Below are 26,125 nucleotides of genomic sequence, written 5' to 3'. Positions count from 1 at the left end.
ATTTACTTGGTTTAGTGGCCAGCTGTAGTCCGGAGGTTTGGACAGTACAAGCACCACACAATAGCTGTGTTTAATATGTGAGCTAGCTTGTCTTAGCTTTGAATTAGTCTGTGTGTATGGCGTGCTTGCCTGTGTCTGAAACTGTGTGCACCTCTATCTTTCCTGCCCCATGCGCCAACCTGAATGTGTCCTTCTTATTGGTGCGAGCAGGGAAACCCGGTCAACTGGTCAGTTTTTCCACTTTTTCTGAAAGTGTAGAGTAGTTTGCCATGTCATTCTCTGTCAACTTTGTGTTTAGTTTTTTAATGCTGTGTCTCAGAAGTGTGTGTGTGTGTGTGTGTGTGTGTGTGTGTGTGTGTGTGTGTGATAATATACGTATTGTATAAGACCATGTCATTCAATGCAGTGTTATCCTAATACTATTATTTTCATTGGAACTTGCATAATACTATACCCAAGTGGTCCAGGCGCATGCCACACAGGCTTTGGCCTGACAACGCGTTGCATGTTCGAGTCCCGTTCATGTCGACCTTTGCTGCATGTCTCTCTCCTTCTCTCTCTCCCTATTCCCTGTCTATCTTCACTAAAGCTAAGCTAAATAAAAGTATTGGAGCTTGGAGGTTGGAAACAACCTTAGTAAAGCAACCTCCTGCTGCCTTCTGCATTATGTGCACATTCAAAACAGGTGGTATGCAGGGCTGTTGAGTGATATCCAACAAGCACTCCCAAACTCTGACACTTAGAAATAATAACCTGCACAGAATTTATTGACAGGAAGTAGGTCATGAAATGTCTACGGTGGATTTTTATGAAACAAAAACTTTACAGATTGAAAGAGGATAATTCAAGCTTTCCGTACAGCTGCAATGTTGGTGAGTTTGACGTTTAATACAATCAGATAGAACTTTTCTGTTTGGATGAATGGGCTGTCAATGGGAAGTTGCACCTAGTTAGCATCTTGCTGGCAAGATGACCAGCAAGGCAGTGTAGACACTAAACCAGAGGACAGAGAAATATTAGTGAAAAAATAAAACAGTAGTGCTTTAGAATGAGCCTGAGTGGAGTGCATAGTGCATACAGTATGTGCAAGCACATATCATATGCACATGACCATATATGGGCATAGCAAACAGATCTGTGGCTCTGGACAACCGACATTGCCATCATCTACAGTACCACCAGCTAAAATGACATAAATCGATTATTAGCATGAGCAGTCTAAAACTTGAGGTATTTAAGTCTTTCAAGCCTTTCCAAAGGTACAGTATACGGGAAATGAAAATCCTGAGGCAAAAGGTTCATAGACCTTCACTCCCCATGGGCTCTTTACTCGCGTGCAGTTGGAAATGATATCTGACTTGGGAAAAGTCTGTGGCGGGCTGGAGATAGATACAGTCATGCACTTACTTGTTTATCTAACTGAAGCCAGCTAATTGCACAAGTTTCCTATAATTTCTGCATGTATGTGCTGTGAAGTGTGTGACGCGATACTTTGGCCCGGTTCGATGAACCAATCGCCAGGGATTATTTAGAGCACGAGGAAACGGGCCAAGTTACAGTTGTTTCTTTTCGCCTCTTATCTGGTGTGATTGTAGAAACAGCTGGCCAGCCTGCTGACAGACCTGGGCTGTAACGACTCGGCTCTGCTCATCTATGAGAGGCTGGAACTGTGGGAGGACACGGTTATCTGCTACGAGAGGCTTGGTCAACACGGCAAGGTAAACACACACACACACACACACACACACACACAGATGGCAAAAGACTTAGTACATAGATAAACAGAAAAACAAACACACACAGACACGAATGCACAAATCCAAACAAACACACTGTACCTACAGTGCAGAAACACATGTACACACAAACTCATCCGTGTGTATAAATGCAGGTATACATGTATGCACAACTTCTGCTTTTCACATGCAGCTCACACACACACACACACACACACACACACACACACACACACACACACACATGCGCATGCACAAAGTGACCACCAAGCCCTGTGGGAGCTGCAGCAGCCTCTTCCCAGTGTTCAGCTGAGGGACCATTTAATACCCAATGCTTCTCAGTGCAGACAAGCCCATCTTTCACACTGAATATGGCTGCTGTCACCACACGCATACACATATGCACTTGCTCTGACTCACACACACACACACACACTCACACACACACACACACACACACACACACACACACTCACACACTCACAGACACACACACACACACACACACACTCACACACTCACACAACCGCACAGCAAGCAGGAAGCTCAAAGATGAGTTAATCTGATGTTTGGTGTGGCAGAGCTGGCTCAATGGAGTGAATGCCCCTTCTGTCCATCCTATTACCTGGCTATCTCCCTTCTCCTCCCTAAACCCTTCCATCCATTCGTCCATTCGTCCATCGATGTGGTGGTACAGAAGGTACACCTGCTTATCTTCTGCTGTAGTCCGGCAGATGTGACAGACATCATTCATCAGTCTGGGCAGCCTTTTTTTGGTCGGTTATTAACCTTGCCTGGCCCCAAGAAATTCCTAACGGATGTCCGCCACACAATACACACCCACACAATTAAAAGACCCAGGCTGTTACGAAGTCTTCTCTCACAAATGCAAGTGCACACCGTCCCATAGAGATAGGCAGAGTAAAATGCCTGTTTGAGTTGGACTACATTCACACGCTCTCTCTTAGATGCCAGGACGTCAGCCTGCAGTGTGCTGTCGAACAGCTGATTGATAAAACATCAGGGTTTTACTGATCTTATCATATGATTAGGAAAAATACTGTGGACCTCGACTGTGTTTGGATTTAGAGTCAGCAGTGATTGGTCGCAAAGGATTTCATTTCCCCACACCTTTTTCCAAAGAAATATTACCTGTGGTAAATTAAAGCGAGTCAATTTCCATGCATTTATATTTTCAAGTTTAGAGATTACTAGCATTACTAGAGATAGCAGAGGTAACAACATTGTACTATAGTAAGCATACTGTACAAGAACTATTGTTAAAACTAAGGATGAATGATTGCCCTGCGATTGGCTAGTCTATTTGGTCAACCGGCTGACCAATGCTGTAACTTGATCACTCTGATCACTCAGTAAGTCAGCCCATCTGTAGTGCTGGCTTGCCGGTCCAGCCAAAAAACCCATTGTGTCCCCCAGGTTGTTAGTGCCAGATGATCTTTAGCACTGATCCGGTCATAATTAAATATATGGCACCTATGATAAATTAAAAGGAGTGCCTCACTCTAAAATGAGAGAAAATCATCCTGTGGCTTTCCTCCAATTGTGATGATCACTTCTCTCTTCTTGCCTATCACCTACAGTTTTTCTCTCTTTTAGTCAGGCACACACTGAAGTACACTTTCCGTTTTCAGTGGCTGCTTTTTCTTGCCTTAAGTTTGTCCAAATTTCCACATTTAAGCATAAATGAGGCAAAACCGTTGACTGTAGGCATCTTTGGACGTTCAGTGAGACAAGGTCAAGGACAGCCATATGGATTCTTGGCAGTTTCCAAAAATGTGGCATTGTCGTGACTCTGCCACGACAATGTGAGACCGTCCGTTATAACAGCTACTATAGCACGTACAAATGCAATCAGAACTGCAGACTCACTCCCAATCTTCCGCCGTAGTCTGAAAACGCACCTCTTCAGACTCCATCTTAGCCCGTAGCACTTGCTGTAGCACTTGCTCTAGCCTCAAGGACGTTACAGGCATATGCAAAGGCTCAACTTATGTAACTTAGATAGCATTTTATGTAGACATAGCAATCTATAGTGTATACACGCATAGTTTCATTATATAAATATTCCACTCTTAGGTTCTTAGCTTATGTATGATTCTTGATGACTATTTTTATGTATTTGATGTATTTCCATGTTTTGTTCTTGCTCCAGAGTGTTTTGTTCTCACTCTGGATTAAGAACGTCTGCTAAATGCCTTAAAGTAAGTAAAAGGTCACTGTTTGTGTTTTACAGGAACAGAACAGATTACTGCAGTTTTTCAGCTATTTTACAGGTGTTAAATCGCAGGCAATAAATGACTGCCTGCTGGTCTTGTTGCAAACAGTTTTGTGAAAAATCTCCCTTTGGAGAATTACCAACAGAGTCTGGCAACTGGCAAGTAAAGTCTCAATCCAAATCGCATCGAGGCTAAACTGTTGCACTGGTATACATTGGCTGACAATGACATACGTAGGTCGCATTCTCGTCTCACAGTGTGACTAGAGGGATGATCACATTTTTCCTTTCCCCCCGTTGCAGTGTGACATATAATGAATGTATAAGATGGCCAAACCACGCAGTGTGCAAGCACCTTTAGACTAACAAGAAGCAGCAGCCTGAATAAAGTGTCACTGTTGCCTCGTTTCAAGCTGCCTATGTAGAGCTGTAATTGAATACTGCCCTGTCACACAGAGCTAAGGATGAAAATAACATCCCATATTCTTATCCATGCACTCGAGTACATCACAGGCCTCCTTGTAGAACCACACGACAAGACCTTTTTATCTTTTAATGAGCTCAGGTTCCAGTGCAAAAACTAAACTCACACGGTGCTACGCCGGATTAAAACATTTAAGCACTCTTGCGCTGTGACTTTATTGACACTTCATGGCATCGAAACTGTGTTAATTTAATGCTCCCGAATTTGCCCTGTGTACTCTTTCCAATTTTCCGGTCCCACTCCATTTCACGTGTAGAAAGCAAACCACGTTCAAACCAAAGAGCATGTAGATGTTATATCTGCGGCTATAGCCATCAGGAATGGATGCCCCACAGTGGCGGATGTTTGTGTTGCGACTGTTGCTTTGTGCCAAGTGGAGTGGTGCTGTCAGGCGTCAGCCACTTTTTCCCAGCCTGGCTGCTCAGATGATGAGCTCCATAAACATGAGGTAATGGCCATCTGGTTCATCCAGGCCTCAGATTCTCACATATCACAGTAGATTGGGAATAGACTCCGAGGTGACATACAGTATAATCAGCCTTCCTTCGTCTGTCCAGTCACTGACCCTGAGCACTCAACCTCCCGGCCGAGCAGGAGGGGTGGAAGGGTTAGGGCTGTCACCATTACAAGTTTAAGTTGATGAATAATTGTCACACAAATAATTGCCAATAACTATTTAATTATGAATAAAAATGTCATTTCAGATTGCCTTCGGGCCTCGTAAACAAAAAATTCACAGGGCAGATATGACAAATAACTTAAATACTAAGAAATTACGGACATACGTACGTGACGCACTGTGAACTTATATCTGCTATTTTTAATAGCCAACGCAAATATTTAAAATGTTGATTCTTTCCCGTTTATACACCGTTTTGTTATTCATACTGTACATTATGTAGTAGGAAAGATTATTATTAACCCACATCGGAACCAAATTCACTTCAGGTTGAGGCCAAAATAAATAAGTCACTTTTTTTTTTCTTTTTTTTTTTTTTACACCAAATAATAAGAATGATCGAACACAAGTAAAACATATGAATCAATGAAAAACAAAAAACAGAAGAAAGAAATAAAAAACATACACAATAAATAAAAATAAAAACAGAAAAACAGCTTGACATAACTACTATGGTACAACATTTCCAAGTTAAGTTAGGCAGGAGAAGAGCTGGAGGCATGACTCACAATACACTTCAGTTATATAAAAGCTTTTTTTCCCCTCTTTTTTTCCCAGACACAACAACCACTACATGACACTTTTACAGACCCAACAACCCCTACACATATATTGAAACACCCAAATACAATATCACAGAAGTCCATCTAAGTATGAAACTGTCCATTTTTTATTGTAACCTTGCGGTCATTTCTTCCATTATATAAACCTGCTTCAGTCTCTGCTTCCATTGGGTTATAGTAGGTGGCTTTATTTCCTTCCAATTTACTGTTATCATTTTCTTAGCAATCAGTAAAAGTATCCTTAATATGTAACTCCATGCACGCACCTCCTCTGGTATAATACCAAGCAGACATAACTCAGGACCAAAAGGAATATTCAACCCTAAACATTTTTCGATTTCCTTATTAACCTCTTTCCAAAACCTTGAAATTATTGGACAGTCCCAAAAAATGTGTGTATGGCCCCCGATTTCCCCACAATTTCTCCAACACAATTCTATGGATGGTGTTTTCACATATGAGGAGATGACCAGAGGAGTATTGAAATACCTAGTTTTGAGTTTCCAATCGAATTCCTTCCACATCTGGCTATTTATTCCCTTGTGGCAGCCTTCACACATATCCTCCCAGGTTTTCACTTTTTTATTTCTAATGAGAATACTTCTGAAAACACTAGGTGCTTTTTCATTATGTTCTATGCTATTTTACCAAACAAAACTTTTCAGTGATTGTCTATTGTCGACATTGCTTTGATTATAAAATAATCTTGCCTTAGTAGAGAAATCGTCACAAGCACAAGGACTCCAAACAACAAACTATATACAGTACACATTTCAAGTAGTTAATAATGAGGTTGTGAATTTGTTTACACTCAAGTCAACACGTGTTGCTGTACGTATGAATACAATTAAAGTGCACTCCACTCCTTTAGCGAGTGTGGAGTGCTAATGAAAGCAGGTGGATTTACTGTACAGTATTTCGTTTTTTTCTGGACTTAGAGACTTATATTAGACGCATGTGGGTTCATGTAATATAGATTGTAACCATGGAAATATCATTAGATTTCATTAGGGACTGCCCCGGGTTCCCCCTATAGGCAGTGTATTAATTATTAATAGGGTATATTAAATGCATTTTATAAAGCAGGTGAAGCCCAGTCCCCAGTGAGTGTTTGCACACTTGCACTTGCTTTTTACTTATGGTAATATTGCAGAAATATAACTACATTGCAATGTGTATATTTCATTTACCCACATACAGTACATAAATAAATTACACACAGCAATATGCATGCACTACACAGAGCAACCCCTATCCCGACTAGCTGGTATAAGCACAGAGATGCAAGTAGTGAAGAAAATGCTTCCCGTAGAATTAGAACTCCTCCACACACGCTCGCACACGTGCACACCTCGTGCTCGGTCTTCCAGGTGAGGCAGATTGACCTGCACTTGTCCCCCACTCCTCTCTCTCCTCTCTCTCTCTCTCTCTCTCTCTCTCTCTCTCTCCCAGGCCCCTGTGTGGGACTCGGTGCTGCAGGGCCTCCCTTATTGAATTACAGCTTGTTTTGTCTCTCCCAATGTGATTACCCAGGTGCATTGGGCTCAATAATAAAAGTCCTCTGCTCCTAAAGCATGTGGTGCCGAGGGGCGGCCAACACTCCATGTAACACGGGGAACAAAATAGGCAGGCAATCCATTTGTCTGGGCTGACTTGGTTTCAGTCCAGCACCGCGTCTCTCTCCTTTTTGGACAAAACTTTCTGTTCTCATCACTCTGTTCTCTGCAACAGCCCTCCCCCACCCCCACCCACCCCCCCCAACCCCCCGACTCCACTTTCTAAATGTATGAGTCTGACCTATAGGCACACTGCAGAAAACCAATGAGGGTGGAGACTGGAAAGGAATACTGAAGAGAGTCTAAACTTTGCTGTCTCCGTTTCCTTCCCGATTTGTCATCTGCAAAACTGTTTGAAATATTTTCTTCGGATTGGACTTTCAGGCTCATGTGAAACATACTAATACTAATTATTATTTTCCCCCCAGTTTCAGATCAATTTGTTTTCTTTATACGTTTCCTCCAGAGAGCATGCATTGTTGTTGCCTAACCTTATTTTTTTATTGTTTACATACATTTTCCAGTACGGTATGTGTCACAATATCATTTTTTTTCCCACAAATTGACAAATAGTAAAACGTTTGAATGACAGCCGTAATAGGTATGTTATATTGTCTTGGTGTGATGCACTTCGCTTCTCCGCCCCAGTGTGTAGACCAATGAAAGGAATGCACACAGATGGGAAACGCACACAGATGTATTGTTTCTCAGTCCTGGATTACAATAGCATTGCATCATCGTAAATATCATTGGTTAGTTGGTCTGTGGATTGATGGATCATTAATCTCTAATTGGAACACTTACAATGGTCACTTATGTGGACAGTGCAGATCACACATCTGTTCACTTGGTTCAGAAGTGCAATGTGTTTCATTTACTAACGCAGTGTTTGGTAGACCTTGATGTCCATATTGGCATCACTACATTACTTTACTTATTGTCCAGCCACATACGTGTAATGTCACGTACTGTATGACATAGAAATGTTGTCAATTAAAGGTGATCGATACCCCTAAGTGATCCCCCTATAAAATGAGCTCCCCTTCCACTTAAGAACGGAGGCTTCTGTGGATTCTTAAAAACGTACCTAAACTCACAGGCCTTTTCATAGCCCTATTTGACTATTTTGTGTTGTAAGATAATCCTGTATTCCTTTCATTTGTATATTTATATATTTTAAGAAAAATTCATTGTAAGCATTCTAAAAGATGGCACCACATCCCTCTGCTCTGACAGTGAGATCACAATTTTGTATTTACCCTTTTTGTGTGTAAATGATGCTACCTGTACATACTACACTGTACTACTATGAATACAAGGGACCAGTGTACTGCCCTGGGGTGCAGCTGTTAAACCCAGGAGCGGCCTGAACGGTCCTTGGGTGTAATATACCAAGTGTTCATTTAACTCTGCTGAGAGTGTACACATTAACCAAATGAACCTGTTCCATTTGTACACTCAGGATGTACCACAGAATGGACCTTTACAGGTCCATTTGTACACACACACTATATCTGAGCAACATCAGTGCAACATCAGTGCAAATGTTAGCAAAACATAAATAAATATAATTGATAGAACAACACTGTGCAAAACAATACTTATGATCTACTATTACCAGTAAGACGCGCAAACGCGGGAAGCGAACGCAGCTTAGACCCTGCAGATCATGTCTGTCTGTCTGTCTGTGTGTCTGTCCCGCTGTTACTGTATATGTGGACCTGGCCCCTTTTGTGCCCATATATGGAGCTGAGTGGACCTGGCCCCATCACTGCGTTCGCAATCACTGCGTTCGCAATGAGACCTAGCAGATCATGTCTGTCTGTGTGTGTGTCTGTCCCGCTGTTACTGTATATGTGGACCTGGCCCCTTTTGTGCCCATATATGGAGCTGAGTGGACCTGGCCCCTTTTGTGCCCATATATGGAGCTGAGTGATTGCTGATGCAACACACTCCATATTTGGATAGTGGGACAGACAGACACACAGACACACACACAGACATGATCTGCTACAGTTCATCACGCATTAATGTTAGTCAATTTCGTGAAATATTCAAAGTTTGATTGGATTTCCCCCCCTCTGTGTGCCAATGCAGTGTGGAAAATTATGCTCATCTTGCATTAAAGAGTCACAACTTGCACCGCAAGACAAGGCCCATTTAGAAAAGCAACAGATATAGCAAAGGGCTGATTCTACTCTAGACCCTTTAACACGAAAGGTCAGTGAGTGCACTGAACCCCTCATGTGTTCAACCCAGCACAATAAGCCTGACTGTGTTTCAGTGAACATAAAGAAATACTGAATGCTCCCAGTCTTTCTACACCCACACACACACACACACACACACACACAAACACCTCTCTCTCTCGCCCTTTTCTCACTTGCTTTCCTTCTGTCTTTTCTCTTCTCCCTCTGTTTCTACCCGAGAAGACGCACACGAGGCATTGCAACTAGTGGCTTCATTCCAAGGTCATAAAATCAGACCTGCATGCTTTCCCCTCCTTTATCCTCTCTTGAAAGGCAAAGTGAAGCTCATGTGTTTCTTTCCATTCAGACAGTCCGTCTCAGACAAGCTCGCTGTCCGGTCATGCCTTTGGCTGTGCAGAACAACAGTCAAGGAGAGCCCGATGAAAGCCATAGCTAATCAGCTAATTTGCTCTAAGTAGTTGACTTTTTACATTGATGTCTCGGCTTCTGGAATAATCTTTTTTCATGAGCGTACTTTAAGTGACAATAATTCATCCACGAGGAACAAAAGAAACGTTGCTGCAATCACAGAAGTACAGTGTGACGTATTGGTACACGGCACGTGATATGTTCTATCAACCTGAAACATAAATCACGTACCTGGAGAGTAAAAACTCTCTGCCGTAAATGCTCTGGCTGAGGGCTCACGACGACACGCATACAGTAAACACAGATAGAGGTTTCTCATGACCTTGTGACCCTCAAGGAGCATAATGGTCGGTGTACCACCAGGAAACTGCTTTAATTCCTCCGCCAAATCCCAGAGACTGTTTTCGCTCCTGTCCGTCCGTGTGTGTCCGTCCATTTGTCTGTGAACTAGGGCTGTCAAAATAACTGAGTTAATTAATTTGTGAAATTAATTAGATTAAAAATGTTAACGCAATTAATGCATGCTTAGATGACACGCCTCATACATCCCATAATCCCGTCTGATTTAACATTTTAAAGGTGTAGTGAAATGGTGGGCATTTTATTTTGACGTTTCAGGTTGAAATGCTGGCTCTGAAGTTTCTGAACCAATCAGAGCGTTGCATCCCTCCAGGCTCCTCCTATACATCCGCCTCATGCATAGTGGTTTGTTTACAAAGTGACAGAGACAGCAGAAAATCCAGGGGATTTTTTTCTACCTCGACACGTCATCACGCAGCATGTTTTAGTTTCCAGGAAGTAATTACAAAAATATTTTTGATATAAAAACACACAGAAATGAGAATTTGCAAAAAAAATTGGCATCCATTGTCAGGTATGCCCATATGATGACCACGCATATGGTCTAAAAGTGTGAAAAACATATTTTTCATTTCACTACAACTTTTAGTTTGACAGCCCTAATATTTAACACCGTCACTGGATTTGTTATGAAGAATGTAAATAAAAAACAACACTGGCACCTCACTTATTAGGAGGGCAGTATCAGTTACCAGAAAAAAAGACGGGTGTTTTCAATTAATCTAACATGGTTAAAATGTTTGAGTTTAAAATTACAAGGGTGTATATGGGGTCGGGGCAGCTAAAATTAATATATCTAAATACTGAATCAAGCAACTTAAACTGTCTGGGGTGTTCACATAAACCTGTGCAGATGATAAAATGTTTTTTTTGATCTGACAACCACTTTATAGTCAGATTTTCCGCTTAGCATACAGTACATGCACATACCGCTTAGCATACATACTGTAGATGCACAGTGAAGAGAATATTGATTGGGGGCTTGGCCCCAAAGGCAGGAGCACACGTCACGATCTCAACTCAAACGAGGGGTCTTGAGTCCACTCGTTGTTCTACTTACACAGCTGTGTTTTCATTCTCTGGGAATTGTCTCTGCTGGAGAGAGCAGGTGTATATGTTGGCCTTGGTTTACCCTGAACAATTTGCTTCACGGGAATCACTGGTTTTGTTTGATTTGAAGTTGAGTTTCCTAGTAGTATTATGGGTAGTCAAAAAGCAGTCTGGTATATAAGGACCATCGAGTGCACTTGTTTTCAGGCTATCTGTTTGTCACAGTATTTCTTTCTTCTATGGCTTGTATTCATGTCTCTCAAACCTTGTTTTTAACTTTCTCTTCACAGATGTCAACTTTTTTTTTCTTTCCCTGTTTTCTACATCACCTTTCCATTCTTCACACTTATTTCTGCTCTCCTTTGCTTGTCCCACTCCACTGCCCTCTCTCACCTCTTCTCTTGACACCATCAGCAGCATCCACCCCATAATACCTCTCTGCCCCTTTACCTCTTTCTCTCCTTCATCCACATCTTTATGTCCTACAGTACCTTCTTGGCCCAAATACCTACTAAAGTCTTCCCTTTAGCTTGTTATTCCTTGTCGAAGGTTTGTTTACGCTGATATTTGGCCAACACCTACTCAGTATTCCAGTAAGCTCGGTATCGTTACTATGGAGAAAAGTTTAACAAACTAAATGTATAGATTAAAATAATATGACCCACACCCGTCTACACTTGCACAATAAGGACTCCTCTATATTGACCTAAACGTTGCTGAAATAATCTCCTTATTGTGCAAGTGTAGACGGTGTGCGCGTCAATTTTATTCTGTACACTCTGATCCCTGCCTACACACCCGTCTCTGAGCCGATCAGCTGCGCATGAGACTTTGTTGTTTCCAACCAACTAAATCTAAAAACAACAATGTATTGACATTATTGATTGTGGTATGTTGTGTGTCCCAGGCAGAGGAGATCCTGCGGAGGGAGCTGGAGAAGAAGGAGACTCCCACTCTTTATTGTCTGCTGGGAGATGTCTTGAGGGAGCATCAGTACTATGACCGGGCGTGGGAGCTCTCGGGTGGGCGCAGCGCCCGTGCCATGCGCTCCAAGGCCCTGCTGCACCTGCGCAACAAGGACTTCCAGCAGTGCGTGGACTGCTTCGAGCAGTCTGTCCGCGTTAACCCCTTACAGGTACTGTACAAACGCTGAGCTACTGTACAAGTAGTGGTGTCAAAAACAATCGATTCAGCAATGTAATTCGAATACAATGCAGCATTGTTACATAATCGATCATCAATAATCGAAGCCTAAATATAATTATATATAATATATAATTATAATACTTTATATAATATAATTGTATATCATTCTAAATTAAATATGATGTTCAGTATATCTGACTGCTTGTATTGACTGATAAAACATTTGCCATGTTGTGCAGTAATATAGAAAAGTACCAATGCGCACCTCTAACAACAACCTGTACAATAACGTAATAATACATAACCGACCCTTGTTAACGGTCAATCACCGATTAAACTGTACTGTTTAGAATGGACGAATGTCCGTGACTCAAATGTTCGTTCCAGAATTAGCACCCACCTGGACTGCATTTTAAGTCATCACCGTAACCCATTATAACCACATCCATGTAGTTATATGTTATTAGTTATAAAATAAATTTGTCTTTTTAGAGTAAATTCTCAAAATCTACTCTGAGAAAATAATTCTGGAGAGGTTTGCTGTCACAATCTATGAAATATGCTGTGGTGCGTCGTGCATAGCACGTAATTGTCTCAGTCTTCAAGTCTGTGACAGACTTTTCAACACTGTTTTCTCTGAAACTATGGCACTGTCCGTGGTTTTTATCAGATCGGCAAGATTCAGAGCTCATTTCAGATTTTAGCTGATCTTAGCTCGCTAGCATTGGCACTATTGCTACTAGCATTTAAGACGGCGACAAAGAGGACGTGCGTCATAGTAAAATTTCCTCTGTCACGTTGCCATGATCCAAGGATGTGAAATGGCCTGTTATAGCGCCACCATAAGGGCGATTTGAAAGATGTGAGGCAGAGGTTCTTCCTTGACCTACATTCATGTGTGCATGCCAAGTTTTACACTGATCGGTCCAAGAGATTAGCTGCTCAAAGTCGTACAGACACTCACACACACAGACGGGAGCTAAAACATCATCTCCAGCCTTCAGCCATCCGCAACTGATAGTGCTGTATTAATCAATCAATATTATTATTGTCAGTTAACAGTTAAACTGTAAATTATTATCATCTCTACTATAAATGTATGCACAATGCAAGGTCAGCTCACACTGTGTTATACAGTAACTTTTAGAACACACTGTACGTGCACACACACACACACACACACACACACACACACACACACACACACACATATCCTTTCTTCATTCAATCCATTGTTCTATCCAACCCACATATTATTCTATGCGCTCTCTATGTCTCTCACACACACACATTCTCATCACACACACACATTGCATCTCTTTTGCTCATACTCAGTCCTACAATCATTTCCATCTAATTCAAACAATCCTTTCTGGATTTCAGGGAGTCATTATTTATAATGCCAACACTATGCCATGTTCAAATATAGATTATTTTTCATTCTTAGTTCTTTTTCAATAAGAAAATACAGAGATGACTGAATTTTCACAACTTAGTTTTCCGGCAGAACGTGCTACATGGTTACTACTTACTACTTATTTTTCTGTTTAAAGACACTCCACCAATTGGAGTGTCTTTAAAGTGCATTGAAAGGGCAACCCAATACACATTGCAGACAATGTGCATGCACGCACGCTCGCGCACACACACACACACACACACACACACACACACACACATCACAGGCAACACACACATTCGTGCTTTTCAGGCTCTGAGGAAGTGGTGTCTGGGATTTTGTCGCTACCCAAGTCTGCTTCTATCTCACATGTGTCAACCAGGCTGCCGCCTATGCAGCACACTGACTGTAGACGTGAGAGTGTAAAAATGTACCCATGGAAAATTGTTGAGTAAATTAACCCTTATAAATGAACTTTGGCCAGAGCACAACGGAGGAGAGGATTGGACAGAAAGGGAATGGTGTGGAACGAAAATTTGGAAGATTGAGAGAGGGAGTGTTTTGGAGGAGAGGGGTTTAGAAATGATGCAGAACAGAGACATTGGAGATGTTGCCACATGGAGGGGGGATGAGGGAGGGAAGAGGGGTCGGGGAAAAAAAAGAAAAGAAGAAAATCTTGGGAACTGCTCTTATATCGTTTGTAGAAATGCTATATGTACAATTATACTGCACTTTCCGAATAAAACAAATATTATAAAAAAAAAAAAAAAAAAAAAAAAAAAAAAAAAAAGAAATGATGCAGAACATGCAGAGATGACACTGGAGAGGATGAGGAGGAGAGAGACACATACGTTAGAAGTGGGTAAGGAGGAAGCAGGAGGAAAGAGAGGAGGAATGCATGATTTGTAGGATGACAACTGAGAGGTCACAATGAAGTAGACACGTGTGGGCCGTGGCCGAACAATAGAGCAAAAACTAAAAAAAGACTGATCTCAGACTTCATGTGGCCATTCTGTGACATCAGTCATTGTCTCCATCAGGCCGAAGGCATGGGGAGAGAATATGTTTTGCACTCCGTCCGTCCGTCCGTGTGTGCGTCCGTCCGTCCTTCCTTCCGTCCGTCCGTTACCAGCTAATCTCCGCCACAGTTTGCCCGATCCATGCCAAACTTTGCACACACACTCCCTGGATGCCAACGACGAACCTCTGCCCCAAATATTTTTCAACGGCCTGTTATAGCACCACCATGAGGCAGATTTACGCAAAACACATTTCTGTAGATTACTCGTACACATTTTATCCATACATCACACAATTCAGTAGACACTATCAGTCATGTGATCAACATGGATCTGCACCATTTCCTATCTTCCATCCTGATTGGCTAAGATTGGCTTCCAAAGCTCACATGATTGGTCCGTTTCGAACAAAATGCCACAAATCACAGTGTGCAATTTCCGTGAAATTCCACTAGGCCGAGGACAACATACCAAATTTTCCAAATCAGCCTCATGGTGGAGCTATAACAGGCCAATTCCGTTTTTTAGCTATAACTGCATCGATCTGTATACAACTTATGTATGCGCACTCCCTAGAGGCCATGGAAAAACATTGTCCCTGCATCCCTCCACATCTGCCGGTTATAGCGCCACCATGAGGCCGATTTCTGCAAAACACATTGCTTATGTTAGTCACAGATTTCATCCAAATCTCTCAAATTGGTACACATGATCTCTGTAGTCATGTGATCAAGACGAGTCTGTTGGTTTTCTCAGATTCTACACTGATTGGCTAAGATTGCCTTCCAAAGTTTTCAGTTCGTTTCGTTCAAAATGTCCTGTTCATCCAGAATTCTATCCTCAGAGATGCTATGAGTGATATAGATGCTATTGAGTGATCAAAATGAAGAAAATTGTTGCAAAAAACAAACAAACAAACATGTTTATATTACTCTTATACATTAACCAAACATCTCACACAGTTTTATCCTCCTGGTGGAGACCTGTGCCCAGAAGGCCACTTTTTCCTGTTCATCTATGACATGTAGACCAGACGGCAACGTCACTGTCAAAGCTTCTCCCGGCCATTGTAACCTTATGATATTGGACATAAATGAGATGGCTTGTCATTTGACAAACCTAACCAGCTGGAAATATTCTTAGCATTTCCAGGAACAGATGTCAACAAGAAGTTAACTGATGTGACGTCAGCAGGTTAGAGCTGCAGTGGCTATCTTTGCTGTTTTGGCATAACACCATTATACGACAAAGTATAAAACAGGGCTTAACTAGTCAGAAGCAGACTAATTGATTTAGTTCATTATTAAAAAAAAATCAGATTTTTTTAAAATACGTCAATTGATTGGAGTCATGGCAGGGGGGCGTCCTGTGAAGAAGAGAGGATGACGGGGGATTCGGTTCGGTGTCCCTCTGGTGAGTGGAGAGAACTGAGCTGATTTCCTGTTGTCCTGCACTCTTCTGGCCTCTGTCTTAACTTCATTGAATATGTCATCCCCTAATCGGAAGTCAGGAATTAACTTGTTTGGCCACGGTGGCCTGTACCTTGATTTTTGCAACCAGTGTTGTTGATCGAGTTACAGGGGCTTTCCGGTAGCCGGGCTAACGCTTTGACTTGGTATAATACAGATGATGATGGGCTTATAAATACCTCTCTCTCTCTTTCTCTCTCTCTCTCTCTCTCTCTCTCTCTCTCTTTCTCTCTCTTTCTCTCTCTCTCTCTCTTTTGGCTCTCTTTCCCTCTGCCTCTCACTTGCTTGCTCTCTCTACCTCACACGATACAGTATGGGTCTTTGCTGCGAGAGCAAACAGAAGCCACTCACTGTCTCTTGTCAGACCTGTCAAGAGACACGGAGACCACATGAAACGGGGAGAGGAGAGAGAGAGGGAGAGTGAGAGAGAGGAGAGAGAGGGAGAGGGAGAGGGAGAGGAGAGGAGAGGAGAGGAGAGGAGAGGAGAGAGAGAGAGAGAGAGAGAGAGAGAGAGAGAGAGAGAGAGAGAGAGAGAGAGAGAGAGAGAGAGAGAGAGAGAGAGAGAGAGAGAGAGAAGAGAGGACAGTGACAAAGAGAGAGTGAGAGTGAAAGAGATGGAAGGAGACAGACAGACGTTGAGGGATGGAGGAAAGAGGCCATTCCTGAAGACTGACAGTGGGGCTGATTTGCATAAACAGGGTCTTGTCAATCTGCAGTGGTGGAAAAAGTACTCTCATCATGTTTTACTTCAGTAAAAGCATCAATACTACAATGTAGAAATACTCTGATACAAGTCAAAGTCCGGAATTCAAAATTGACTTGAGTAATGAAAATGTATATACTGTGGGGCTGAAGTGGTTAATGTATGTTTTGTAATAATAATAATCAAAATGTACAAAGTAACGAGTAACTAAAGTTTTCAAATAATTGTATTGGAGTAAATGTATAATATTTGAGTAGTGGAATTTCTCAAGTAAAAAGATACCTTAAATATATACCTCAAGATTGTACTTCTGTACAGTACTAGGTTACTTTCCACCACTGGAAAGGGGCCATTCCTGAAGACTTGACAGCGGGTCTGATTTGCATAAACGGGGTCTTGTCAGTCAGTGGGCTAGGGGCCCCCAGCCAGCCAGCGCCGTCACTCTGGGTGTTTGACAGGTGGGCCACCGCCCAAGGAAAACTTTCCCCTGTGCTCGTCCACGAGTGGAGCGCACGCAGACATTTTCTTAAGGCTTTTTTATTCTTTCTTTCTTTCTTCTTTTAAGTATTATTAGCCTTTTTCCTACGTTGTATATGTCTCTCCTGTGCCGCGTGCGGTGATGAGGTTTCACTTAGCAGGAGTTTAAGAAAGCAGAAAAGCTGTGCGTGTTTTTGTACTTGGGGAAGGGGGGAAAAAAGCTTGTTTGTGTGCGTCGCGTAAACCTGGCAAAGCACATGCTGTCATATGTTGATACGGATGTGATCAAAATAGTCGGGTCATTTATTTGTGCTGTGATTTTCACTGTACACTTACGTACAGTGAATTACCAGTACTTATTTTTTGCCAGCAAATTATTTGGGTATTAATTGTGTGTGTGTGTGTGTGTGTGTGTGTGTGTGTGTGTGTGTGTGTGTGTGTGTGTGTGTGTGTGTGTGTGTGTGTGTGTGTGTGTGTGTGTGTGTGTGTGTGTGTGTGTGTGTGTGTGTGTGTGTGTGTGTGTGTGTGTCAGCTGGGGGTGTGGTTCTCCCTAGGCTGTGCCTACTTGGCCCTGGACAGCGGCATGGAGCGCTATGAGGGTGCAGCCCGAGCCTTCCAGTGGTGTGTCAGACTGGAGCCAGATGTACGTATGCAGCACTCACTGCTCCCAATCTAGTTTTAGGATGACTAGATGCATAGGACACATTTCATGTACTGTACTGTATATGCAATTCACCATTTGTCAGCCTTCCCGCGGGTCCCTGACTGACTAACCAGCAGGCTCTCCTTGTTCCGCCTTGATTATGTTGAATTTGCTAAAACGTAATTTTTGGGGGGAAAAAAACAAACATGATATGCCCATGCAGTCACCATGCTGCACCTGTGATGTTCCTTTTTACTGACACCAAGTTTAAAATAACAATTGATGCACAGAATATCAATACGAAGCAACTGAAAAACACGTTATTTCAATGGTAGTGGATGGAGAAGATTTTTGCCCAACCACTAAACAGCAACCAATGGGTTCCAGAGGGGCACAACCACGGGCAGGACTGACAAAGGGTGAATTATACAGTAATAATAATATAAGTAGTATTATGTACATGTACTCCCCCCCCCCCCCCACCCGGGAGACCAATTGTGTCGGACTGTGGCAGCGAGACGTATCAGACAGCAGAGTTTATTGAATATTTCCTGAACCCACTGTCGATAAAACACCCCAGTTTTATAAAAGACACTTACGATTTTGTGGACAAAATTAAAGCTATTAAAGTAGGAAAGGAGGCCCTTCTATTTTCAATAGATATAGACAGCCTCTACACAAACATTGAAACAGAATCAGGACTCCAAGCAGTCAGGGAAGTCTTTAGTAAATACCCAGACACAAGTCGACCAGAGGAGGAAATACTCCAATTACTAGACTTAAATCTAACCCAGAATGATTTTTCCTTTAACAACAAATTCTATTTACAAATCAAAGGCACGGCCATGGGAAAGAGATTTGCACCATCTTATGCAAACATTTACATGAGCATATGGGAACAGACCGCACTAGAAAAATGCAGACTTAAACCGACACATTACTATAGATTTCTAGATGATATATTTGGAATATGGGAACATAGCCAAGAAGAATTCCAGGAATTTATTGATGTTTTAAATAGCCATCACAGATCCATAACGATAAAATATGTGACACACACAGAAAGGATTGACTTTCTTGATGTAACAATCTTCAAGGGCCCAAACTTTAACACAAATGGGAAACTAGACTTAAAAGTATTCTTTAAAGAAACAGACACTCACGCCCTATTACACAAAACGTCATTCCACCCGACACACTCCTACACAGGAATAGTCAAATCACAACTACTAAGATTCCATAGGATTTGCACGCAAAGAAGTGATTTCAAAATAGCTTGTAAAACTCTATTTAATGCCCTCAGACTAAGAGGATACACTAGGACCTTCCTCCGGAAAGCCCAAAAAACCTTCTTAGAAATAAAAGTGCGAGATACAGGCCCCAAATTGGCCCTGATAACCAGTTATTCAACACAGAGCACACTAGCCAACAACAGAATAAAAAGGAATTTTGAGAACCGAACAGACGATCTTCTAAAAGATTATAAAATTATATCGGCCTACAGAAAAAATAAAAACCTTAAAGATTATCTAGTACACAGCAAGCTAAAAGAAATCAACACACCAGCACGCCAGGGACCAGAATACTTCAAACCCAAACAATTAGTAAAAAATAGAACCACAAAACGCGTCTTGGAGATTAAACAACAAATAACAGCCAGAACCAGCAACTGCATTTATTTAATCACATGTGAAAAATGTGGTTTACAATATGTCGGAGAGACAGGTAAAACAATAGGTACTAGGCTGGGACGACACAGATACAATATTAACAATGCCAAAAAGACAACCACAAGATTGGTGCAACATTTTATGGCGCACGGCATTGGAGCTCTAAAATGCGCTGGACTTCAACACAATCCTAACTGGACAGTAGGACAAAGACGTTTTAATGAAAAACAGTGGATTAAGAACCTCAACACGGATTTTCCTCGAGGCTTAAACATGCCTAAAATTAGATCTTGAACACTAAAAAACTTAAACTCAGGATTAAACTGGAGAAATCTAAAAGTGATTGGATCAGACTTCCTTCGGATACATGGCGAATGCATTTATTCCTTGCATTGTGCCTACACATGTCGCGACCTGCGGTCGCGACATGTGTAGGCACAGTGCACTGAAATCTTTTAATTCCCCCCCCCCACACACACACACACACACAGCAGGTTACATCATAAATGGTACATTTATATAGTGCCTTTATGCTTTACTTAGATGCACTTAGGTGCACTACATTCACACACACACACACACACACACACAAACATCGACGGCAGAGGAAACCATGCAAGGCACCAGCCTGCTCATTCGAAGCAATTAGGGGATCAGTGTCTTGCTCAAGGACACTTCGACACTGACTCTGGGGGAGCCGGGGATCGAACCGGGAACCTTTCCGGTCTCCAAGCAGTCGCTCTACCTCCTGAGCCACTCCCACCCCATAATGCACTCTGTTACACCCGGGAGGAACACAACACTATTTGTCCTCCTTAAACTCCCTCATGCACTGACCCGTTCTACCACACACACACACACACACACACACACACACACACAGGTAATACACAGGTTCAAGTCCACTCCCTTTCCCCAGTAACCTGTATACAATGCCTGCAGTCCTGCAGCAGCTTTTCCAATCCCGCTTAATGACCCATATGGTGTGTGTGCATGCGTGCGTATGTGCATGCCAATGTCCTTTAGCAGCAGACCACTCAGCAGAACCCATTTGTGCTCGATGGGGCCTGTAGGGCCCTGGTCACTCTTCCAGCGGTTGCCTGCTAAACAAACCCCCTGTGCTTACTTGTGTGTAAACTTTAAATTGTGTTTTTCTGTCCTCCGCCTCCTACATTGCATCATTCCATCTCTTTTTTATAATTTTTTATCAGAATGCAGAGGCATGGAACAACCTCTCCACGGCTTTCATTCGCCTTCAAAAGAAGTGAGTAACAAAAATTCCAGTTGTCTCTGAGGGCAGGTTGTTTACAGTAGATGTGATAGATGTGTGTGTGTGTGTGTGTGTGTGTGTGTGTGTGTGTGTGTGTGTGTGTGTGTGTGTGTGTGTGTGTGTGTCAACATAAAAAAGACAACATGCCAGTAGACTGATTTCCACTAGGAAGGCAAATAAGCGTTAAATGAATCGCTCTTTCCACGCCATGCACATGACAACATGCTTCACGGTTTGGCCACGGAACATTTTCGGAAGACAAGCGAAGCAAAAGAACAAAGATATCAACATCTGACAGGAAACAACCAGGCACTCTATATGATGTCATTAATTCTACTGGATACAGAATTCACTGCCTAGACGTCTGTAGAATCCAGAATCAACTTTACTGTCACATCACACGATTACATGTACTGTATGTACTAAGCCGATGCCCATTGGGAACGATGCTCTTGGGTCCTCTGCGATACACACGGCAAGTTTGAAACTGATCGGACAGTACTCGAGATAAGTGGGGTTCAGTCACTCACAGAGATTCAGTGCATTTAGAGAGATACAGTAGACTAGGCCACATAGCACTCCGTTGTCAGAGTATTCATCAATACTATAAGGGACACAGACAGCCCAATACTGTATGGGCATATCGGTCGAAACAGCAATTCTGAACAACCCAATCTCCATATGCTGTATGTCCATACCCCATACTGTATATGAGCATATCTGGACAACTGCAGATCCAACTGACTTCACACTGGGCACTTCACACTGATGCAAAGTTGTGCATTCTCCACCTGTTTACCTGTTTTAATTTGCATTCATGGTGGTTTAAAGTGGAAATGTCACTTTGGTCGTTGTTGACGATGGGGGTTCATTGTTGACGATGGCGGTTCGGCTTCGCTGTCGGAGAATTGTGTTGTCGGATTGTACAGCAAATCACAACAGATTCAGCAAACACAATATCAGTAGCAGCCCAGCTGATTGAGTCACTCCACACACACACACACACACACACACACACACACACACACACACACACACACTGACTGTACAGTTTTACAGATAATAATAATAATAATAATACGGGCCATTGCTTGGCTATTGTTTTTGCATAAATCTCCGTCCATAAATTCTGTCTTGTTCACTCAAACAAAAGAATGCACAGACACACTAAGGGGATGAACTCGACTGTCCCGTTTCTCCCTCTAAGGCCGAGAGCTCTCCATCTCCTGCATTGAAAGAGAGATGGCAATCACTGCTTGGCCCAGCACCGTCTACTCTACACCCATGACACATGCACTATGTAGCTAACGCAGCAAACACTGACACACACACACACACACACACACACACACACACACACACACACACACACACATACAGCTCTTCTGGCAGAGGAGAAGAACCTACTGCATGTTGAGAAAGGAACCAGCAGCTTCCGCCAGTGAATCTTCCCCCCATTTCTCTCTCTCTTTCTCTCTCTGTCTCTCTCAGTCCCTGTGCAAATCAGCCCTGTGTGCTTTCAGGCCTGAAATTAAAAAGCAGGGAACCTTCTATTAAAACCTGGTTAGCGCTGCTACTAATTCAGCCAAAGCGCTTTTCTCATCTTTCCGTTTTTTAAATGGATGTGTGTGGGTGAGAAAATCTCTCGGGTGTTGCGCACACGTGTCTATGTGCCTGTGTGCGAGTGCGTGTCTGCATGTGGCATTGTCAGAACTGCAACTTCTCCATCGACATTTCCATTACCAAAATGGGTATTATGAGTGAGCTGGACCAAAATGTCAAAATGGGTGTTATGAGTGAGCTGAACCAGTATTAGAAGCACTTTCACTTTAGATTGTCTTTATAGCTGTGATGCATTGTAAGCTTTAGATCTGCAATATTTGGCACACAACACAGCTATGTAGACTATAATAACTCAAGGTGTAACCGTGTGATTTTATGTGTGCGTCTCTCCCTGCATCTTTCCTGCTCGGTAGGGACAAGGCCTTCCGTACCCTGCAGGAGGCTCTGAAGTGTAACTTTGAGCACTGGCAGATCTGGGAGAACTTCATCACCGTGTGCATCGACATCGGGGAGTTCCAGGAAGCCTGCAAGGCCTACCACCGTCTCATGGACAAAAGGGAGAAATATAAAGATGTTCAGGTAAAGCTGAATGAATGTGATAATTGATTAATCTGTATTTATCACTTATTCCATTAATGTGGTTATTTTAGAGACCACTGGTTCCCAAACACTGGTTTGGGACCCTTGTGTGGTTTGCGTACACTGTCTTTCAAAACCTTTTCAAAAAACATTACATTTTTCATGGATTAAACACAAATTGCAAAGATTGTATTAGTAATTTTATGAAGAAATAAAATAAAAAAATAAAAACTTCCATAAATTAGAAAACGAATGTTTATGAAGTAGTGAAAATAACCGATCTACAATCTGCCAATCTTGAGATAAAACGTTTTGGAACCACTGATTTTGACCATAGAACAGTGCTCACAATTATATGAAGCTATTAGTTCATACCAATATTATTAGTTATTATTAGTAGTAAATATTAGTTCATACCGATAATGTGCACATGCAAACTTCACTACCTTGACTACGGAGCCCAAAGCTATAAGAAATAGCATGAGAATGGTCACATACTGTAACTGTATAAATGTCCCTGTCCGCCACTTGTCATTAGGTCAGCTCAATGAATGCTACTGTGAGTTCCTGCTGACGTAATATTGATGATACCATTCTGTAATTAAAGCTGCTCTTTATTGACTGCGCACCATGTGAACAACAACAGCCCTGCGGGGTCTGCTGCGTGCCATGTGTTTAAATCAAAGTCCTGTATAACTTATAACAGCATTGAAACTGCTCGCTCTCTGCTGGTGTTTCTCTGAAGCTTGCTCTTGTGAGTCAATCCCCCCATTTCCATCCATCATGTGTCCATGTACCATTCTACCACGACTAACACCGGGGCTCCACCGGGTGCGTCAGTGTGCGTCTCCGTCACCGCCAGGGAATGTTCCCTTTTTAATCAATGAAGGGTGGCTCCACTGCCCGCGTTGCGTTGCGTGACTGCATTAAAATTGCCCCGGTTCGTTTTTTTATGTCACGATTATTCAATGAATTATTAATTATATTAATGATTTCATTTCTTCAGGTAACAACTGTACTTCCTGATAATAAATATAATGACTAGGAAATACACAATGGAATCTCAAGCTAAACCTAACTGGAAAGAGGATCAGTACCACTGATGTAATGAGCTGGGTCATTATCGGCACATTGTGGTGTTGCACTTTACCTGTCAATACTTGTGAAACAGCAAATCAAATATTCAGAACACCACGCCACCCATTTCACACTGTGAAACTACACTACACAACCTGGAAAAGTGTAATCAAAAAATTCTGTTCCCCCCATTCATGTATTGATACTGAGGAAACAAAAAATTGAGTAAACAGAAAAGTTTTTTGTGTCACAGTGTTTGGAGGCGAACTGTTTATGTTAAATGAAGGCAACAGGCCAAACACCTTATCAGACTCTAATCAGGATTTCCAATGTTGGTCAAATTGTTTTTCCCCCCTGCCAGACAGTGTCAGATTAGACTCTGTCCTAGGCTTATGACCCCTAGTCAGTTATGTGTTGATTCCATTCAGCAGCTCCATTGAGTTTAGTGAAAAGAAATGATTACTTAGTAAAAGTAGTAATTAATGGGTGGCAGCACACCATTGTAGAGTTTCCTGAGATATTAAATTTTCTGAGATTGATAGGAAGGAAATAAATATCTCCTCTCAATATTGGAAAAACTTTGCCGGAAATGTTTTCCAACAGAGTTATATTTATAACTGTTCAAGGACCTGTGATGTTTCATGATTTTAGAAGAAAATCTAAGGCATGTCGTTGCTGACTGGCAGAAACCTCTTATCTCCCTATTCTTTTTTTGTAAAGTAACGCCCTACCTGATCAGTGTCACAAAAGCATCAAAAGTAGCACATCCACAAGCTTGAAGATCTGATACTTCTGAATTTGAACCCTGAAAACATAACAGTTTTGTACATATGAGGTTTCCACTTGATAGAGACAAGATGCTGTATATAGCTAGCCTCATGCATATGCATTGCAAAGGGAGATGAAGGCTGGCTACGCGAGGCTAGTATATAGCAACAACTACACACAGAGGTGTTCCTGCCTTAACGTATAGGTGTACCAGTTCGAAATGGATGAAGTTGTGGTCTTCCCACGTGTTGTTAGCATCTTGCGTACAGCAGACGGTGTACTGTCCAGATAGCTAGGGATTTGAACCTGCCACCCACAGTGCAATACTCTGTCATATACAGGACCATCTGCTGCTCTATCAATTTCAAAAGGTGTCTCCATTAATGCCAGTGCCGTCTCCCATAAGGTCTCCCCTTACTAGAAATAGTAACAGGAGTCGTTAGTAGTGATTAAAGTACCATATGTTAATGGGGTACAGAAGGGCATACTACTCCATATCCCCCCAACCCACCACAGAGGCAGAGGCCTCCCAGAGAAATAGAGAGTTAGATTGCGCCCCTTCAGGGAATAGAAAACATACAGTATGCTCAGTGTTTGATGGTGGCAGTAAGCTGCACATGAGAATATTAGGGCTGTCCGAGTTAACTCATTTAATCGCGATTAACTCACCGTTATGTTAATCGCAATTCATTATGTTATTCGCAATTAATCGCATATTTATTTATTTTAGCCATCTGGACAATGGTTCTCAGCATTATTTTGTTGTGCAACATTGTTTTCTTACATTTCAACATACAGTATAATTGTATCCAGGGTACATTTATAAAGTGACAATTATACCCAGTTGCAGTACCATTATGGTTTCTTTGGGGTTTTTAATTGATTTCCAATGAGAAAACAAGAATGTAATGCGTATCATTAACTGCCAGGTGAAACAAGCGATCTCTGCATCTGTCCCCCCGTTCCTATTATTTTTTTAACGTATGTTTCTCTGTGACAACCTGTTTGTGTTTGTTTCCGACGTGCTTTTGTTGGTTCAATCACTGTATTTTGTTCTGCA

General features: G+C 42.1%; 2 protein-coding genes across 2 annotated transcripts in view; one reads left to right on the top strand and one right to left on the bottom strand.

Moving 5' to 3' along the window:
* LOC308327786 (long-chain fatty acid transport protein 2-like) overlaps positions 1–26,125 on the bottom strand; it is a 512,892-nt gene that overhangs the window by 50,721 nt on the left and 436,046 nt on the right. The gene's annotated exons all lie outside the window — the stretch shown is intronic.
* Positions 1–26,125, top strand: part of ttc27 (tetratricopeptide repeat domain 27) — a 134,925-nt gene that overhangs the window by 91,117 nt on the left and 17,683 nt on the right. The window contains exons 12-16 of the mRNA XM_080781332.1: positions 1,596–1,718; positions 12,190–12,417; positions 18,028–18,138; positions 21,020–21,072; positions 23,055–23,220. Coding sequence (XP_080637458.1) covers positions 1,596–1,718; positions 12,190–12,417; positions 18,028–18,138; positions 21,020–21,072; positions 23,055–23,220 — 681 coding nt within the window. The remainder of the gene's footprint in view (positions 1–1,595; positions 1,719–12,189; positions 12,418–18,027; positions 18,139–21,019; positions 21,073–23,054; positions 23,221–26,125) is intronic.

Source organism: Protomyctophum bolini (assembly GCF_963924005.1).
Source record: "Protomyctophum bolini genome assembly, chromosome: 14".
Taxonomy (NCBI): Eukaryota; Metazoa; Chordata; class Actinopteri; order Myctophiformes; family Myctophidae; genus Protomyctophum; species Protomyctophum bolini.
This window is presented reverse-complemented; position numbering and strand designations above follow the sequence as displayed.